Source organism: Balaenoptera physalus, assembly GCF_965194825.1.
Source record: "Balaenoptera physalus genome assembly, chromosome: 9".
NCBI lineage: Eukaryota > Metazoa > Chordata > Mammalia > Artiodactyla > Balaenopteridae > Balaenoptera > Balaenoptera physalus.
In genome coordinates this window covers 70,167,281-70,188,022 of record NC_138888.1, presented here as the reverse complement: position 1 = coordinate 70,188,022, position 20,742 = coordinate 70,167,281, and the positions used below count along the sequence as shown (strand labels likewise).

The 20,742-nt window shown below is 39.2% G+C and overlaps 2 protein-coding genes across 9 annotated transcripts in view; both read left to right on the top strand.

The window, feature by feature from the left end:
* Positions 1-1,719, top strand: part of CFAP206 (cilia and flagella associated protein 206) — a 38,092-nt gene extending 36,373 nt beyond the window's left edge. For all 3 annotated transcript variants that reach the window (XM_082473942.1, XM_082473943.1, XM_082473944.1), the window contains one exon: positions 1,257-1,719. In XM_082473942.1, coding sequence (XP_082330068.1) covers positions 1,257-1,487 — 231 coding nt within the window. In that variant the 3' untranslated portion in view covers positions 1,488-1,719. The remainder of the gene's footprint in view (positions 1-1,256) is intronic.
* Positions 1-20,742, top strand: part of SLC35A1 (solute carrier family 35 member A1) — a 44,279-nt gene that overhangs the window by 4,407 nt on the left and 19,130 nt on the right. The window contains exons 1-2 of one of the 6 annotated variants that reach the window (XM_082473984.1): positions 11,094-11,233; positions 15,348-15,525. In XM_082473984.1, the coding sequence (XP_082330110.1) occupies positions 11,218-11,233; positions 15,348-15,525 (194 nt within the window). In that variant the 5' untranslated portion in view covers positions 11,094-11,217. Of the gene's footprint in view, positions 1-9,418; positions 11,234-12,878; positions 13,062-15,347; positions 15,526-15,616; positions 16,662-16,719; positions 19,702-20,742 lie in introns of those variants that run through there. The other 5 variants (XM_082473986.1, XM_082473987.1, XM_082473988.1 and 2 more) reach the window with 5 other exon arrangements.

Sequence of the window (20,742 nt, the reverse complement as noted above, 5' to 3'; positions counted from 1 at the left end):
CACTCTTCGACTTCATTCTTCTTCCCACCTTAGACGGAATTATCCCCTAGAATTGCAGCATGTTGAATGCCAGCTCCCCGTGTATTACCAACATGACCTGTCGATAAGACAAAGCTGAGTATATGGCTTAGAGCTGTAAGGGAAACCACCCCTTCAGCAGAGCTTTGCGGTGTCTCAGAGGGGGAACAGCAAGGTCAGGATTTATTGAGACTTTGAAGTTTGGTGGAAGGCACGTCTTTTGATGCCTGGGCTCAGTCAGGGGATGTGTTGGGGGCCTGAACTGGGTTGTAAAGATTATGAAAAAGCAGTCCAGGATTGATGGGAATAGCAAGGTGAATCTTCAGGCAAGGGATGCAGAGTCTTAGGGCTTCTTCTGTGTGTTAATGCTTACCACTGAAGAGTCATGCATCTTTCAGAATGTTCTGTAATGAACAATCAAGTTATTTGCTTTGGCAAGAGTCTCTTGGAATAGTAAAATTATGCTAGTGAAGACAAAGGAATAGCAAAGTTCTGTTAATGTAGACGATAAGCTGTGTGTGGGAGAAGTAGTTTTGGTTCTCAATCACCTGCAGTGTCTCAAACGCTGAAATGTTTCCTCTAATTCCAGGTCTCTCCTTCTTAACTCACATGCTTTAATCCCTTCTGAGTTTTTTCCTTGGACTTTACCACAACTTCAATAAAACTCTTATTCTCTTTTTTATAAACTCCTCCTTGCTTCCCAGCCTGAGCAGTCTGTTTAACCTCATGTTTAGTTGCGATCCATAAAAGGAGTAAGCATAATGTAGAAAAATGTAAAGTATTATCTGGAAACATCAGAGCTTTTTCTATTAAAAGTTTTGGGTGAAGCCCATTTAGGTAAGACAATGGAAATCTTAAATTTTTGTTTTTTAAAAAAATAAGCCAAGAATGGTGGGAAAATCCAAGTTGTATGACTCTCAAAGTATAATAATGAATGAATTATTATATTATTATATCAACAAAGAATTGAGCTCACTGTAAGTTTGAATCTGTTTGTTCTCTCTTTGGGTCCATTTTCATTATTTAATCTATTTTCCTACTTCTCAGCAAAGGGTATTTCTTTTCTATTATGTTCTAAATTTTCCAATGTTTTAATGTTTTGCAGAAAATGCTATGTTGCAGGACTAATTTCTTTGTGGATTGAGGGAAAAAAAAAAGCCGATACTAACTGGTACCCGAGAGTATTTTATTTGTTCTTTAGAGAAATGTTCATTCCTGTGTATTCTCTTTCTACTTAGGCCAATTTGCGTCGGAAAGTTACTCACTCGGTACAGACTGATCTTAGTCACATGAGAAGAGAAAATTGTTCCCAGGTGTACCCTTCAAAGGATGCTAGCACACAGTCAATGAGGGAAGGCAGCAGCCGAGTGCCCCGGCCCCAGATTTACATAGCTGGTTTCCGCGGGGGCCATACCAAGACCACCTATGAAGTCAAGGTGAACTTAACTAGGGCCATTGATGAAACCTAATTAGAGACCACACTTTTAACGTAGATACCACTGAATTGTGAACAATGGCATATATTTAAAAGTATTTTTGCATCCATGAAAACTAGCTAATTTTGTGGGGCTGGCACGTTCATTGGTGGTATGAATGTTTTTGGGTTCTCACCCATATGGACTGTCAAACTGCTACAACAAATGAAAAATTGTTTTCTGTAATACATTTTTCATTCTATTAAAATTGCAAAGTAAAACTCTGTCCATTCCTCTTTGACTTGGAAGAAAAAGTTTGGCAGCATTAAGACTGAAATTATTAGATATTAATAATATAAGATGATTAGATATTAATATATATAAGATTGTTATGCATGGGATAGAAATTTATTTCGATAACTTTTTATATATTGATATAAGATGATTGTGCCTGGGATAGAAGTTTATTTCTAAAATCATATTTAATGTTGAACATTAAAAATTTAAACCATAATCAATATTTTCAGCCTCATTAGCTATTAAATGTAACATGGATTAAATTGATATGTAATAAGACCTCACTAATTTGGAACAGTTAGAACAAAGATCCACATGATGTTTTTATTTTTTTAAATTTTATTTAAAAAAATATTTATTTTTATTATGTATTTTTTAAAATTTATTTTGGCTGCACTGGGTCTTAGTTGCGGCATGCAGGATCTTCGTTGCGGCGTGCGGGATCTTTAGTTGCAGCATGCGGACTTCTTAGTTGCGGCATGTGGGGGGCATGTGAACTCTTAGTTGCGGCATGCATGCAGGATCTAGTTCCCTGACCAGGAATCCAACCTGGGCCCCCTGCATTGGGAGCGCGGAGTCTTACCCACTGGACCACCAGGGAAGTCCCACATGAGGTTTTTTAAAATCTGGAAATTTTACATGGAATCTGGATTCTGGCCCCTTGAAAAGATCGGAATATCTAGCAGCACTCGGCCAGGATTCCTGTAACTAGTAGCTTTGCCCTTTCATAGGGCAGGTACTTCTGGTTTTAATTCTTGCTGCCTTACGGGTCTCCTACTTCACTCCTTTGACCTATTTGCCTGACTCCATAGGTTGTGTTTAGGGCCCCTGTCAATTACTGATAGCCGAATTTTAGAGCTGTTGTTTTGTTAATGCCTTACACACTCCCAGTACCTAAGCATGGATAATGAAGTCTCTCAAGCGGAGGGACTGTTAAAACTTGCCTTGGCAGCCTGGGGGCAGGGGGTGTCATTTACATTTAGCACATATTTTTGGCTTAGGTGACTCTTACTAAGGTGTTTGTATAATTTGTTTTCTATGTAGGTTAAATGTTACTTATAATATGATATGCTTCAAAATCCATTTTCCTCAGATACTATAAAGGTAAACTTCAAACAGATCTACTTCTAAGTTGTCATGATTTTCATTCCTGTAGTTTAATTTTTTTATTGAAGCATAGTTGATTTACAATGTGTTAATTTCTGCTATACAGCAAAGTGATTCAGTTATCCATATATCTACATCCTTTTTTATATTCTTTTCCATTATGGTTTATTACAGGATATTGAATATTGTTCCCTGTGCTATACAGTAGGACCTTGTTGTTTATCATACCTGTAGTTTAAAAATGAAGTTAAAGATGGGCTGGCTGGCTGGCTGTTGAGGCAGGGCCTGGGGGTGGAGGTGGTGTGGAGTGGACGTGGGGTTGGGAGGGCTCTGTGCCTGAAGAGGGTGGGATGATTACAGCTAATACTAAACTTTGCAAATTCAGGAATTTGATTTTACCTGTTCTAATCAACCCTCCTTTGATTCTGCAAGATTCCTAAACACAGAAAAGGATGGCTGATAAGCCACAATTTGGGGTTACCAAGTTAGGGCTGAAAGTAGAATTGCCAAGTGCATAAAAATACCAAATACTATTTGAAAAGCTAAATATCAGAAAGTCATCTGGTAAGTACAACAGAATGAGAATACAGGGAGCTAGATCAAACGGTAAACTCATCTTCTCCCAAGACCTCCACTGTCTACCCAAGCCCCATCACTCTCTAAAGATTTCCAACCATATGTTGGAGCCAGTGTCAGTTGTTTACCCCCATTTCAGCAGGTCACAGGCCGAACTCATTTCCTCTACCGAACTTGTTTCTCCCTGTGTATTTCCTTCTGTGGTCAAAGGCATCACTACCTACTCAGTAGGATAAATTAAAAACTTCTGGATTGTCTCTCTCACACAGCCCCTGCATTTAACTAGTCACCAAGCCCTGTTGATTTGGCTTCATCTGCCTTTGGGAACCGTGTCTTCCTATTCTCACTGCTATTGCCGTAGTTTAGGACTTAGTCCTATTGCCTGATTCATCGGTGTAATTTTTCTAACACACAAATTTGATCAGGTCACCTGGCTTCCTCGCCTACAACCTTCACTTCCCTTGCTTAAAAAGACACTTTTCCATTATCTGGGGGATAAAAACTCCTTGCCATATTATATAAGACTTTTCATATATATCCATGTATCTTCCAGTTTCATTTTCTGCCCCCTCATGCTCTCTGCACACACTATACATACAGGCAAATGGAGCCCAAACTCTGAGTATGTTACGGTCTCTGATACCACCCCTCTCTGTGCTTGCTTGTCACTCTGTCTCCTGGAATGTACTCCACAGACACCCTCAGGAAATCTGTTTGTTCCCATGAAATCTGTTGATCAGATTTTACTTTTTCAGTGAAGGTTTTCCCCATCACCTTTGAGAGAATTAATCGCTCTTCCTTTGAGTTTTCACTGGATTTTATTCATATTCTTATTATAACACTTGAAGTAAAAAGGTCTATATGTGTCCATCTGTAGTCTCCCTGTTAGACTGTGCATTTCTTGAGATTTGAACTGTGTTTTAGTCATTCTTATATCCCTGGTATTGTTATAGTACCTTGTTGGATGAATGGATTTTAAAAGAAAAGGAATGAAAGAAAGGACAAACTGGAAGCAGAGTACTGGTTGAGTGATTATTCTCATAATCAAGGTGGTAGTTTAGTCACAAAGTAGTTTTTGGAAAAGAGGGAGAAAAACCAAGAGGAAAAGGAAGATCATCTATGGGGAAGGTGGTGGGAAATAAAGTTGGATAAGCAGGGTTGGTATAGATTTTGGAGGACACTGAAAGCCAAGCAGAGGAATGTTTTGCCTTCCTGTAGTAGGATATTAGAAAACTGTGGCAGATTCTTGAACAGAAGATCCACTGTGGGAGAGAGATACTGGAATTGGGGAGACGATGAGGCAGCTGTCACAAGAGTTAGGGCATTGCAGTAACGGAAGACATGAAGGCGCAAATGTGAGATTTAATGAAGGGAATCTAACATTCCAGGGAAGGGAAGGGAAAATCAAAGTCTCTACCCTAGGGTTTGTAGGAAACAGAGGATAACTGAGAAGAGGAACTGGTTGGTCAAAAAAGAATGTGTTCAGTACTAGAAATTTTGAGGTTAAGAAATGACAAAGATAGTAAAGCAGAGGTGACTGGAATTTGATCTAGAGAAAGATAATTTGGGGGATCATCCCCAACGAATGGGGATGGAATGAGGAGGAAGAGATAAGACAGAGGAGCAGTCAGAAGAGTAGAAAAAGATGTAAAGGAATCTCTGTGATTATGGAAGTAAAGTCTAGGTCTACTACTTATTAGCTGCGTTATTTAATCTCTCTCTGCTGCAGTTTCTTCATCATAAAAACTGGGGTAATAACATTTCCCAACTCATTGGGTTGTTGAGAGGATTAAATGAGTTAGTTAACACGTGTAAAGCATTTGTCTGGTAAGTGCCTTGTCATTGTTAGCCAGGAGAGGAGAGAAGCCCCAGTGTTTCATTTCTGCTGCACTCCCATCCTCATTTTCCCCAATTTCTGTTTTCTAGCTCTTAGTGCCTAGAATAATGCTAGGCACATTAGGACTTTTAGTAAATGTCTGATGAACAAACACAAGAGGATAAGGAATGGAGTTGGCAGCTGCTAAGCTGTTTTAATAGAGTTGGCTTGAGTAGAAATAAGATTGCAGCCAGCGAAGCAGAAAATTGTAGAACTAAGTACAGAGTACTTACCAGTGACTGGCAGGAAAAGAGAAACGGGATTATGGTAACTAAAAATGGAAGAAGAGGCAAGGGAGAGTTAAGCTCAAATAAGAAATGTTTAGATACTGATGATTTTTACTCACATTTAACTCTTTTAGTTCAGACACTGAATTGTACATTGTCTCTTTGTATTTTTAAACAAATTTTCTCAATTCTAAAATGCAACAGTTCTTCTGGCTTATCTTTAGTAATTTTATACCATAGGAAAGAGTTGTTTTAAAATAATAACCTAGCAAATTGGTTTTGGAAGTTTTCTTAATAGCAGAACGAGAATAATATGCTTAATCTCATTCTGTCTACTGTTTGAGATTTGTCTACACAGTTCTTTATGGTTAATGGTTTACTATACTTTAAACCTTACCACTTTTAATAATCTATTATACAGCTACCATAGTTGAACTACAGCCTCCTTAAGCCTTTTGGTATTTGCTTCCTGCACAGTCCTCTTGTTTAATGAATGAAGTTCACACTTTTATATGCTTTGTTACTAATGGAGACATAGTGGGCTTCCTTTCGCACAGTTCACTGAGACTAGGGTAGCTCTGATACCAGAGCAGAGATAGAAGTGAGCAGGGTATCGAGACAAATGCTGCAGTTTGGTAGGGACAATCAGGAATATCACTGGGGTCTGAAATGGAAATAGCAACAGCTGCTGTAAGGTTATTTCATCATCAGGCAAATGAGCTTATGGCTCACGTGTTGAAGATGGCTGCTCCTTGCTCTAACCAAGGTTTGTATAGAAAACTAGGCATACATAAAAGAAACACATTCAACTGATATTTGTCCTCGAAGACTTAGGATAATTAGAAATGAGAAAGTAAAAATTAGCTTGAACTAAAAATATAAATATCTGCTTGGCCATTCATTGGGCTGGGATAACGAACACAGAAATCCCAGCTGCAAAGTTAACAGGGAATAACATACCTCTCGAGGATATGCTACAGTTGTAAACTATAATAACAACCCCCTTTTTTGAGTGTCTGCTTTCTAATTCACTGAAAAATTTTGTTCTCTAAAATCGTACGCTACTAGGAACCTTGCTGTTGAAATTGTATCAGTAAGAATGAAACACTCCATCCTTGCTTGAAGGATTTAAGTCACTTTGACACAAAGAAGCAGCCTCAGTTTCCAACGTAGGTGCAAAGCCTTCATTTAAGGGTCTCCTGAATAAAACAGTCCACATCTATAGTAACTTCAGGGTTTCCAAGAAACAGGATCCTGAGACTATTCTGCAGTCCAGATCTGATGTTGAGTTTTTCACACACAGCCCTGCTTTGAAGCTATCAAAATATTGCTTCTTTTAATTAATTTATTATTTTTTTAACATCTTTATTGGAGTATAATTGCTTTACAATGGTGTGTTAGTTTCTGCTTTATAACAAAGTGAATCAGCTATACATATACATATATCCCCATATCTCCTCCCTCTTGCGTCTCCCTCCCATCTTCCCTATCCCACCCCTCTAGGTGGTCACAAAGCACCGAGCTGATCTCCCTGTGCTATGCGGCTGCTTCCCACTAGCTATGTATTTCACATTTGGTAGTGTATATATGTCCATGCCACTCTCTAACTTTGTCCCAGCTTACCCTTCCCCCTCCCTGTGTCCTCAAGTCCATTCTCTACGTCTGTGTCTTTATTCCTGTCCTGCCCCTAGGTTCTTCAAAACCATTTTTTTTTTTTTTTAGATTCCGTGTATATGTGTTAGCATATGGTATTTGTTTTTCTCTTTCTGACTTACTTCACTCTGTATGACAGACTCTAGGTCCATCCACCTCACTACAAATAACTCAGTTTTATTTCTTTTTATGGCTGAGTAATATTCCATTGTATATATGTGCCACATCTTCTTTATCCATTCATCTGTCGATGGACACTTAGGTTGCTTCCATGTCCTGGCTATTGTAAATAGAGCTGCAATGAACATTGTGGTACATGTCTCTTTTTGAATTATGGTTTTCTCAGGGTATATGCTCAGTAGTGGGATTGCTGGGTCATATGGTAGTTCTATTTTTAGTTTTTTAAGGAACCTCCATACTGTTCTCCATAGTGGCTGTATCAATTTACATTCCCACCAACAGTGCAAGAGGGTTCCCTTTTCTCCACACCCTCTCCAAGCATTTATTGTTTGTAGATTTTTTGATGATGGCCATTCTGACTGGTGTGAGGTGATACCTCAATGTAGTTTTGATTTGCATTTCTTTAATGATTAGTGATGTTGAGCATCCTTTCATGTGTTTGTTGGCAATCTGTATATCTTCTTTTGAGAAGTGTCTATTTAGGTCTTCTGCCCATTTTTGGATTGGGTTGTTTTTTTGTTATTGAGCTGCATGAGCTGCTTGTAAATTTTGGAGATTAATCCTTTGTCAGTTGCTTCACTTGCAAATATTTTCTCCCATTCTGAGGGTGGTCTTGTCATCTTGTTTATGGTTTCCTTTGCTGTGCAAAAGCTTTTAAGTTTCATTAGGTCCCATTTGTTCATTTTTGCTTTTATTTCCATTTCTCTAGGAGGTGGGTCAAAAAGGATCTTGCTGTGATTTATGTCATAGAGTGTTCTGCCTATGTTTTCCTCTAAGAGTTTTATAGTGTCTGGCCTTACATTTAGGTCTTTAATCCATTTTGAGTTTATTTTTGTGTATGGTGTTAGGGAGTGTTCTAATTTCATTCTTTTACATGTAGCTATCCAGTTTTCCCAGCACCACTTATTGAAGAGGCTGTCTTTTCTCCATTGTATATTCTTGCCTCCTTTATCAAAAATAAGGTGACCATATGTGCATGGGTTTATCTCTGGGCTTTCTATCCTGTTCCATTGATCTATATTTCTGTTTTTGTGCCAGTACCATACTGTCTTGATTACTGTAGAATTGTGGTATAGTCTGAAGTCTGGGAGCCTGATTCCTCCAGCTCCGTTTTTCGTTCTCAAGATTGCTTTGGCTATTCGGGGTCTTTTGTGTTTCCATACAAATTGTGAATTTTTTTGTTCTAGTTCTGTGAAAAATGCCATTGGTAGTTTGATAGGGATTGCATTGAATCTGTAGATTGCTTTGGGTAGTATAGTCATTTTCACAATGTTGATTCTTCCAATCCAAGAACATGGTGTGTCTCTCCATCTGTTTGTATCATCTTTAATTTCTTTCATCAGTGTCCTGTAGTTTTCTGCATACAGGTCTTTTGTCTCCTTAGGTAGGTTTATTCCTAGGTATTTTATTCTTTTTGTTGCAAAATATCGCTTCTTTTTAAATTTCACCTAACTCCATTCTTCCCCCACATTCTATAACTCTGTCTTTTCCTTTGTTTCCTGAGACCTCCCACAGTTATTTTGGTGTGTAGTCTCTCTCGCTGGAATGAGCCAATAATCCTGACTCTGTCTGACTATAGGTTTGTCCCTGGTGGTTTTGGGCTGATCACGTTAGGACAAAGGCCATCAAAATCTAGTCAAGGCTTATGGCAATGGAGTAGAAATTCTTCACAGGCAATGAAAATTTACAGGAAAGGTGGGGTTCAGCAACATGATATGTATGTGAACCAGAAATGCCACAAAACTGGCCCAAAAGCATTTTACCCACCACCCTAATTATGATCAGTGTGTGTGTGTGTGTGTGTGTGTGTGTGTGTGTGTGTGTGTGTGTAATACTATTCTCCCCCAGAAGGAACCATAGTTTCTTGAAGTGTAGTTGATTCCATGGCCTAGGACAGGGAAGAATGAAGACTGGCCTGGAACCTGGAACCTGGAACCTGGAAATCAAAAATGCTTCAAAAAGCTTGTGCGGATTTAAAGGAGTAGGCTTACAGGGACCATACTGGGACAATTTGAGTGTCCAGAGGAGAATAATTATAGTTAATTGAAGTTGAGACTATAATGATACTCCAAAATGGGAAGAGATAAATAAACTGTACAGAGCAGTAGTTATAAAACAAAAGAAGAAATGTCTGATAGAATATTTTTAATTTTCACAATTAATTTCAAGTACACATATGAGTTTTTGCTTAAGTGCACGTATAAGAAGTACACAGCATGGAACTGAATAATTCCATAAGTGAGAACTGTACCAGTTACAGGAAGAGGTGATCAGCACCAGTGAGCACACATACACCAGGCAGAGGGAAGCTCCAACACTGTTCCAAAGTGAGGTTACTCAGATGTCTGACTATATAAACTGTGATCTCCTTCTGTGAGCCCCTTCTGATATGAATGTGATGCTAATAAGGAATGCAAAATATTCCAATAATGTTAATAGACTATATATATATATATATCTGTATCTATGTATATAATGATAAGACAATGGTATATAACATTGACCACCCAAACCTTCAAAAAGTCATTTTGGAGAAAGATCATGCCACAGAAGGTGTAGGCTGCTGGGCATCTCAGAATCTTGTACTCACGTTCCTGTAAGAACTGAGGTACTTACGTAGTATTTTTAATCAATCCACATATCTTGATGACCATTCATTTTGCCAGTGAATTATTTCTAACATCGCTTATGCTAATTAATATGCTTCAGTGAACGTGGAGATCATAGCAGTTGAAGTAAATGCCTGTTGATATGTCTAATGTTTTCGAAGCCCTTTCGTTGTGTGAAGATCGTGCAGTTAGCATGTCTGGCTAGGTAAATATAATTAATGATAATGCTGACGATGAGGACACAGGCACAAGACTTCTGAACAATATGTAATATAAACTATACAGTAAGCCCCCTACATAAGAACGAGGTCTGTGCTAAGAACATGTTTGTGAGTCCAATTTGTTCATAAGTCCAACAAAGTTAGCCCAGGTACCCAACTAACATAATCGGCTACAGAGTACTGTAATAGGTTTATAATACTTTTCACACAAATAATACATAAAAACAAACAAAAAATAAAACACTTGAAACCTTATAGTACAGTATCTTGAAAAGTACAGTAGTACAGTACAACAGCTGGCATATAGGCGCTGGCATCGAGTGAACAGGCAAGAAGAGTTACTGACTGGAGGAGGGAGAAGGTGTGGGAGATGGTAGAGCTGAAGGATCGTCAGCAATACGAGAGGGAGGGCAAGCTGCAATTCCACTCACGCCTGACGTTAATGGCATGCACGTTCGCATCTTTGAAAGTTCGCCACCTGAAGGTTGGTATATAGGGGACATAACTGTAAGTTTAAATAAGAGGTAACAAAGGAGTTTAATGAAGGAGGAAGTTACAGAAGTTGCCAACGCTGTCGAAAGTAGTCTCTGTTACTTTACGAGTTCTTGGAGGTGCTACAACAGCTTGCCAGGCACGAATCCCTAAGTCTAAGCCCAATTCCTATTTGCCGCCTAGTCACCTGGTGAGGACTACAGCTCCCAGAAGGCAACGCTCCGCTCCCTTGGCTCCGGCTTCCTTAGCCGGCCGGGAGTTGTAGTTTACAAGAGAGCGACTTGGAACCGAGTTTTACGCACTCGTCAACATAGACTGGGCGGAACAGGCCTCTCCTCCATCCGGATCCTCCCGTTTTCCGCAGCCTTCCGATTCGTCCGCCTAATCTTTGTGCTTGGCTGGGCGGGAATCTGTGGCTGGTCGGCCGGCGAGGCGCTCTAGGCCGAGCGGCTTTCGTCTCTATGACCCAGGAGGCGGTCCCCGGTGCCCTGCGCAGCGCGCGCGAAGGGGGTGCGCGTCAGTTCCGCGCGGTGCTGTCGGGGAACCATGGCTGCCGTGAGAGGTGAGGCCGGGGGCTGCCGGGACTGGGGACTGGGGACCCCGCGGGGGGCGGTGGCGAGCGAGCGTCAGCGCTGGTCTGCACCTGTCGGCGGCCGGCCATCCTCCGCGCCCGCGGGGCTCTGGGGCCCAGGGGCCAGGCCGGGGCGTCGGGCAGCAGGAGTTTGTGTTGAGCCGCTCCCGGGCTTGAGCGCGCGCCGCCGCCGCTCGGGGCAGTGCGGGGCAGCCAGCCTCGCACTGCGGCTGCCTTCCCCGCGGCGGACTCCGCGCTGGACAGCTCGGCAGCCCAAAACTGCGCCTGCCTCGACGAGCTGGCAGTGGGTGGGAACCGAATTCAGACAGGCCCGGGCTGCGGCGGACCCGGCGAGGGGCCGGGGCGCAGGTGCGGGGCTGGAGACGCATCACCCAGCGGGAAGCAGGACCGGTCTCTGTCCCGGCCGGGGTCACCGCGGCTGCGGTCTCCGCTGCGCCTCCTGCCCTAGGATGCTCAGAGGCATAAGGGCATGCTCCGGGTGCAGAGCCTAAGCAGCGACTGGCCAACGTAACAGCCACTAAAAACATCATTGCGGCATTAAAATAGCATTGCAACCGTAACGAGGTGGAGAAAGCAGCCGTTAACAGAGTTACTCCCAAGGAGAATGTTGTATGTTGTTAGAAGGAATACTTTGATGTTTTGCCGGAGGGGTGGGGCGAGATCCACACCCCCCCCCCGCCCCCTTCCCCAGGGATAGCACATTAGAGTAATACTGTTTGATGACTAATTGCCATTTCAGGAGGGTGAGTCTGATTAACTCCGCAGCACTTTTGCTTTGCTGAGTCCGGTAAGTAAGTAAGGACCAGAGCTGCATTTCTGAATGGTAGAGCTGTAGCTAGGAGAGGTTGGACAACACCCGGATTCTTTCTCCACCCTTCTTTCGTAGAGCTCTTGGCTTTACCTCTGAATAAACGTTGAACAAATATTTAAAGAACAGCTTTTTGCATGGGTGCCAAATTATTTTCCTGGTTGAAGAGGCCACGTTTATCATTAAGGCCCTGCCCAGGGGGTATTGTCTGTAGTTGCATATGCTTCTCTTACTTGCTTCTCAAATAAGCCCAACCTTAAGAGTCTTTTTGTAGCAACACAGGAAGTAAAGGGAAAAAAGTAGAATTGTTTTGATAACTGACATAAAATAGGAATAGCGAGATTAATGGTGAAGGCAACTTCAGAATTACATAAGTCGAATCATTATCTGAAATAGTTGCCACAATTTACAGACTTAGGCTTATTGCCAATACATATTTGCTGTGCCTGGGTCATGTTATAAATCTTATATGCCCACTAGAAATGTGTAATACAAAATTGCAGTTTCCTGAGCTTCCTGATATTCACAAAGGATTTATTTATCTGGGACTTACTGAATTTCCAAGTTCTCAGGTGTTACAAATAATGTCTCCTCTAAAATATAGTAAAATATAACTGAGCAAAAGATTTAACTCCAGACTGTAAATTTCGTTTGGGGGGCATTTTCCACACAAAAACAGATACTGCGTGGGAGCTAATGGGAACTTTGTGAGAAGGAGAAAACAGTGCTGATGTGCCAGTGGGCCCACTCAACAATGCAGTTGAGTTGTGGACTTTTTGTTTTTTTTTTTCCCCGTGGCGGAGCCTCTGGGCATGTGGGGTGGAACCCACGCCACCTGCAGTGGAAGCGCGAAGTCTTAACCACTGGCCCACCTGGGAAGTCCCTGTATGGACTTTTGATATTACCCTGAAAAAAATTGAAATTGCTAATAATTGAACTTTCATATTGGAGAATTAATGACTGGAGTGAAGAAGATATTTTGATCTAATGGTAAGCTGAAATTAGAGAAGATAATGCTTAAAAAAGCATTAAGTATTTTTAAAAAGTTTATTATATGTTTCAAAAGTGGTATTCTATACCAAAGCCCTATATGTTATACAAATATCTAAACTTATTTGCTTACGCTTCTATTTCCATCACTAGTTATTTTCAAGAATATCTTCTATATTCCCATTAATCACGATGCTAAGAGGTGTACTTTCAAAGTGTTAAACATTCACTATGTTGTTTTGGAATCAGGAACCTATATAAGAGCTAAAATAAAGTAGTTTTTAGTTTGGCAATCCTAACCTCTCTTACTTATGAAAGTATTGATAATCTAGGACATGGGCTGGTAAACTTTTTCTGTTAACAGCTGATGGTCTCGGTCTAACTACTCACCCTGCTGTTGCCGGGCAAAAAAAGTACCCAGATAGTTCAGAAACAAATGAGTGTAGCTGTGTTCCAGTAAAACTTTTTTATGGACACTGAATCTGAATGTCATATAATTTTCACGCATCCCAAAAGATTAACGAAAAACTTTTTTCCAGCCTTTTAAAAATGTAAAACTACTCTCAGCTTGCAGGTCATATAAAAATGAGAGGAATGTTACTCACCCCTGATCCAGAAGATGGGAAATGCTTTCTCCTGTACTGCTATTTATTTTTTAAGTCTTACATTTCCTCCTGTGTAGGAAAGTTTTAGAGCAAGCCAAGTATTATAGTAATCTCCTTCAATCCCTTTTACATTAACATTGCTTTTTGGGTTCTCGGATCTATTGGAAAGAAAGTTTAGTCAGAGAAGCTCTATTTCTTCTATTCTACCATATTACTTTTTAGTTAAGACCTAATGTAATTTAAAAAATCTGCCTGAAATTTACAAATAATTTTTTAATTCACCCAGGGAAAAATATTTATATTGAAGAATCTGTTTCCTAGTGAGTTTCTACCGTATCATATAATTTATTTGAAACTCCTGTTTTATTTTCCTGTGCAAGTCACCTTAGAATTGTGGTTAGGCTTCCAAAGCGGTGAACAAAAGTGTACTTAGGTGTAATGTAGTTACAGTAGCAGCCCAGAGTTACCCCCTGTCCCTCTGGTTCTTAACACAGGTTGTCAAAGTATGGCCCATTGGTCAAACCCAGCCTATCACTTGTTTTTGTATGGCCTATCAGCTAAGAATGGTTTTTACAGGTGAATGTTTGAAATTAATCTGATGGAACCCTAACTTTGAAGACCAATGAAGCAAAATATTACTCACCCACCCCATAGAATTCCCTTCTTCTCAATACTGTAAAGCATTGTACTCAATTATTATTATATTTTGAATTTGTCCAATTAAATATAAATTAAATGTGAAAGTATATTTTCTCTTTTGTCACCTGAGTACCAACATGATAGCCTTGATTTTGCCTTGTGGCCTAAAAAACCTAAAATATTTACTCTTGGCCCTTTACAGAAAAAAATTTGCTGATCCCTGTTTAACATGTGCCTGAAGATTTGAAAGAAGGTTACAGACAGCTGGGGATGAGAGAGGTGTGAAGTGGGTAAAGAAAGTAGACATAGTTTGAGCATTAGGTGATGGTAGTCTCAGAGCAGGGCTGGGCGTACGGAAGGAGCCCTGGTACCCCGGTGCTTGTGGTTTTATTGAAGGTGTTGGACCGGCCCTGGCACCTGAGTGATGGCTGCTGCTCAGATATACTTGCAAGAAGTTCTTAAGTTGAGTGTTCATAAGTTGTGTATATTTTCTGGATTTCAAGTTTTACAGAACTTCATTCTTAATACTCTCTTTTATGGTATTATGAATTATCTTTCTTATAACGCTATGAAATGAGAGGCTGGACGTAATTTGTTTTTTATTATGATGAAGTTCTATATTATTTTATCACTCCGTTATTCCTTTTGTTTTCTTTCTGCTGTCTCTCTATTTAGAACATACATCGCAGTAATCGTTTTCATCCTGCTTTCGTGTTTTGCTTTCACAAGTATGAATTATAAAGATATATAAAGTACGTGATTTATAACATCCTAAACTAGAGTTAGTTATGCCACATAACCTTGCACTTAAGCCCTCCCCAGGAACAAAATCTATGCCTAACCAGTTGATACTTAAAGTCAGCTGTGTTTTGTGTGTGTATGTTTGTTTCTGTTCATGTAGTTGGGAAATATTGTTTTGAAATAAATTTTTAAACGTATTTTGTGCTTGAAATTGGAAAGCATTTTGAGGTATAACACTGCTTAACTTTTATATACATAATATTGTCTACTAAATAATATCTTTGTTGCACGTATTTTCCAGAAAATGTCCATTTATTGTTCAAGTTATACTGCTTGGCAGTGATGACCCTGGTGGCTGCAACTTATACCATAGCTTTAAGATACACAAGGACATCAGACAAAGAACTCTACTTTTCAGCCACAGCCGTGTGTATCACAGAAGTTATAAAGTTATTGCTAAGTGTGGGAATTTTAGCTAAGTGAGTATAAATACTTTTTAGTGTGTTAAGTTATTAATTTTTTACTCAGTTATGTTCTTTATCAGAAGATTCAAGCTACATCTTCGTATGTTTGATTGCTTTAGAGCAGTCTTCCTCAACTCAGGAGAGTTTTGCTCCCTTGGAGATATTATTTTGGTTGACCCAACTTGGGGGATGCTGCTGGCATCAAGTAGGTGGAGGCCAAGGGTGCTGATAAACATCCTACAGTGTCCCGTCCTCCAGGACAGCACTCCATAACAAAGAATTATCCAACCCCACGTACTAGTAGTGCCGAAGTTGAAGAATTCCACCCTAAAGCACGGGTTAGCAAACTGTGGCCCATTGGCCAAATCCAGTTTGCTGCTTATTTTTGTTGCAACAGAGACAGTATGGCTCACACAGCCTAGACTATTTACAATTTGGTTCTTACAGGAAACATTTGCTGACTTCTGCTGTAGAGGAATATAATGATAATAATAGTTAACATTTCTTGAGTGTTTCCTGTATTAAGTGTTAGGCACTGTGCTAAGTGCTTTTCATTAGTTATCTCATTTAATCTTTATATATTTTTTAGGTTAAGTACTATAATTACCCCTATTTTATCTATACAGCATCTGAGGTTCCTCCTTGTTGTACTGTTACTATGTGGCAGCACTGGGTTTTGTATCAGTAACATCCTATGAAAATCGTTTTAGCCAAGTAAGAGAGGGTTAAGAATAGGGGCTTTGGAGTGAGACAGACCTAATTTTAGTCCTAGACTCATTGGGATTATGACTTTCCACATATTACTTAACTTCTCTGAGCTTTAGTTTCTTCATTTCTTCTTTTTTTTAAAGTTCATGTTAATAAGTCTTCAGTCCTGCCCATAAGCCCAATAGTTTTATGCTTGTCTGTTTTCATTTCCCACATTATATTATTCATAGACTGGAATACTTTGTCTGATAAAAATCAGATGACTTTCTCACCACCAATAAAGAAATATATGCAGTGAGTTTATGGGGCTGAAAAGGGAAATTCTAGAAACTGAGTCTATAAAACTAGGGGTCAGAGTCCATTCAAGACAGAGGAAAACAGCCATAGTCTGTGGATGAGAGAAAAACAGCAACAACAGACAACAGAAAATGAAACAAGAGGAGGTGAGCTTTGGGTTATGTTGTATAGTTTCTTCATTTCTTAATTGGAGAAAATAGGGCTGTGAGAATTAAATAAAATCTGGTAGGAAATTACTTGGGGAACGATTTTTGAGATGGGGACCCATCTGGGTCATGTGGGTGGGTGAATTCATCTAGGTTTCAAGATGTGGGCTGGTGAGAGTGGGAAGTAGTGAGGAATAGCGTGTGTGTAGGTTTAATTACATTTAAACACTTTAAAATTTTATTTAACAAATATTTATTAAGTGATTTCTGTGTGACAGTTTTATAATGGGTGCTGGATATACAGCTATGAATGAAATAGATATGGTTTCTGCTAGCTTGGAACTTAGGTTCAGTGGAAGAGACAGAAAATGAACTAGTAAACACACACATTATTACAAATAACCATCTGAAAAAAATACTCTAAAAATGGCTTGGGGAAGGAAGAAAGAACAGAAAAATAACTTGAGACTTGATGGTGGAAAGCTTTAATAGAAAATGTGTGTTTAAAATTTATCATGTAGGCAGAGATACTGTGGCAGCCTAACTTGTTAGGTTGCAAGTAGGGTAAAACCTCAGACCTTTCACAGCTTTTTACTTAACAAGATCCATTTTTAAGGAAATTTGGCTTCCACTATTCTGCATAATGTCAGGTAAAGGAGAGGCCTTACTGTACCTTTAAAACTTTAAAAGGCAGTGTTCCAAAGGAAAAAATCTCTGTTTGAAGCTCTAGAACAACATCCATATAACAATTTAAGCGTTAATAAATGAATAAAATCTTAGGGCTTAACTTCTTTTAAAACAAAAATGGCGGTATTGGAAAAAGGGGAATAGGGGAACACATTTCTTCTCCTTATTCCCCAGCTCCTTAGGGAGAAAAAATTATGACCCAGGAATGAAATAGGGCCGTCAAGCATGAAATGAGCTATTTTAAACTGTAAGATCAAATCATGGTTTTGTTGTTTCGTAACTGTTAAGACTTTTTAAAAACCGATGTGCAGAAAAGCAATGAGGCCTTTGGTTTAACTCAGCAGTTGGGCTAGTGTCTTGCCAGCCCACCTGCATGACTTTTTGTTTTATTTTGATGCTTTTTCAGCTTTGCATTGCTTGCTGTTCTTAAGTTATTCAGTGTTATGGATATGGTCATTTGTAGTTTGTTTTGTGGAAACGTTTTTGGAAATTATATCAAAATATTAATAAAAGCAGAAAAGTTTCCAAGAGTTCACCAGACAAGTCCCAATAATGGTGTTGAAATAGCAACAGTGTGGAAAACTAAATACTGTACTTCATCATCATGATCATCACCAGTAATCAGTTACTGTGTATGTCACCAGCATAGCGTAGAGGCTTTTATGAACATTTACCTGCAGAGTACACAAGACCAGGGACAATCAGGACAAAGTAAAGTATTATGACACAGAGTTTTGGTGGCTGGCATTTGACACTACATGGCTAACAAGAATTTGGCTGTGAAGAAGAATCATTTAAAACACAACGAGTTTCCAAGTGGAAAAAGCACTGGAAAATCATAAAGCATGAAAGAAGTGAAATGCATTTAAAATTACTGGATTTTAAAGCAAATATAATTTTTATGGAGAAACATGTTGGCAAATTATCATGTTCTTATTCAAAACACATTGGTAGAATGGAATACCTGCTATTCATAACAAGAAAATATTTCTTGGAGCAAAGGGATTACTTTTAAGAGGGCATCTGTGAAAAATGTTAATCTCTTGGAATGGTAAAAGAGTGATAGAGAAAGGAGAATTATTTTACCCTATGAGGTCACAGGTTGATAGCTACGGAATGAAATGAAAGGATATCGTGATTGCATCTTCAGCTTCTTCAGCAATATGTCATGAGACAATAGTTAATGAAACTAAAGCATAGCTGTGTGGGAAACATACCCAGTGAAAATGTTGAGGGCTTCCTCTCTGAGGACGTTACGTTTAAACCCAGACCTGAAGATTGAGTGGAAGTTGGGCAAGAGAAGAGCAGAGAGAAGGCAAAGAGAACAGTGTGTTTGAAGAACAACAAATCAGTGTGTCTGGAGTGCTGTGAGAGGGGAGTGGTGCTAAGATGAAGCAGGAGAGGTCGGCAGGGTATCAAGAGTAATCCTATGGGCCTGTAAAGGATTTTGGATTTTATCTCAAGTGCATTGAAAATCACTGAATGGTTTAAATCAGGGACTAACATGGCGACCCATATTTGAGTTACTTTGTTGATTCCTTTGAGGAGAATGGATTGGAAGGGTATAAGAGTTGGAAGTAAGGGAGCTTATTAGAGCCCAGGGATTGTGGCCATGACGACAGCGCAGGTGATGAAGGTAATGGATTTGAGTTATGTTCTAGAAGTAGAATCTATAGGACTTGGTGATGGGTTTGGTGACTGTTGATTCTTACTATCTCAGTAGTTACCACGGACACTGAATTACTGAATACTGAACTTTTGCTCCTAGAGGAAATACAGGGATGGGTTCCTGTGAGCCTCTGGTCACAACATTTTCATCAACTGATCACTATATAACCATGTTTCTGTTTAAAGACACCTTATTTAATATGTATTGTTGACTCATTAGCATTGAACTCAGGGCCAACAGCACTATTAATCATGCCTGGACAAAGCTTATCTAACATGTATTTTCTCCATAAGGCACATCACAGCTTTCTTGCACTAAGGGACACTAGCCAGCACTTTAGCACTATTGATTGCTATAATATATAATGTTATAACTTGAAATTGCCTTAGAAAAATCAAAGAATAATGCTTCTTTGGGGGGCAGTTGCGAAAAATGAATTTTTGAAAACCTAATGAGCAGATATCTAACTTCTTTTCTTTAGAAAGCAAGTAACTACACTCTGGAATACCAACTGTTAATCACTGTCAAAATGTGTTACGTAAAGTGCCAAACATCCTCTTTTAAGATTGCAGCAACTAACTTTGCTGCCTTCAGACACTCAGGATTGTTGCTGTTGAGAATGGCAGGCTGCCAGAGAGCGAAGGTGTTAAGGAAACATTCTTCCCTGTCTCCCCTAAAAAAACGGTGAGGGAAACATGCAGGTAAACACAGCTAATTTTCACTTCATTCTCGTACCACTGCTTTAGCCTTAGCTATTATTTCATCTTCTACGATGAGAAATCTTAGGTTGAGGGAAGTTTTCATTTGCCAGAGGTACCTAGAAAGTGATTGGCAGTGATAGGATTAGGAGGCAAGTTCCCTGATTTCTAATTTTCAAATTATAAGTATTTTAGAACAAAATAATTGAGCAGTTTTGTGATTAGCTAGGGCAAAGATAAGCATTTAGTAACATTGTTAGACATTTCAGTAATTGCAATAATTTTATTTTTTGTTTTTTCTCTTAAGTTTTTATTTCCAAATGTTAAATTTTACCATATTCTTGATTGCTATGTATTTGTGTGGGTGTATATTGTTTTTATGTTTTGAGAGCAAGTTTTACACAAGATGCCCCTTTGTCCCTAAATTCTTCAGTGCATATTTTCTAAAAACAAGGACATTCTCTTACATAATAACAGAATATCAAAATTGAGACATTAGTATTGATACAATACTGTTATCTAATTCACAGACCTTAGATAATTTTGTTGCCCACTGATGTCCTTTAACAGTAAAATAATCACACTTTACAGTAGTGTTATATCTCTAGCTGCCTTTAATCTGAGACAGTTCCTCCATCTTTTTTTTCTTTGACATTGTTGAAGAGCATAGTCCATTTACTTTGTAGAATGTCCCACAGTTTATGTTTATTGATTGCTTTCTTATGATTAAATTTAGGGTTTTGGTCAGGAATATCACGAAAATGATGTGTCCTTCTCAGTGCAGTGCATCATGAAGCACATAATATCCATTTGCCCCATTACTGGTGATTTAACTTTGATTCCTTGATTAAGGTAGTGCCTGCCAGGTCTCTTCAGATAAAGTTACCAATTTTCTCTTTTTAACTATTAAGTATCTTGTGGAGAGAATCTTTGAAACTAGGTATATATCCTCTTTCTCATCATTTTTATTGTCCTTTGATGTTGCCAAATGGTAATTTCCCAGTTCCATCATTCCCTATGCATTTAT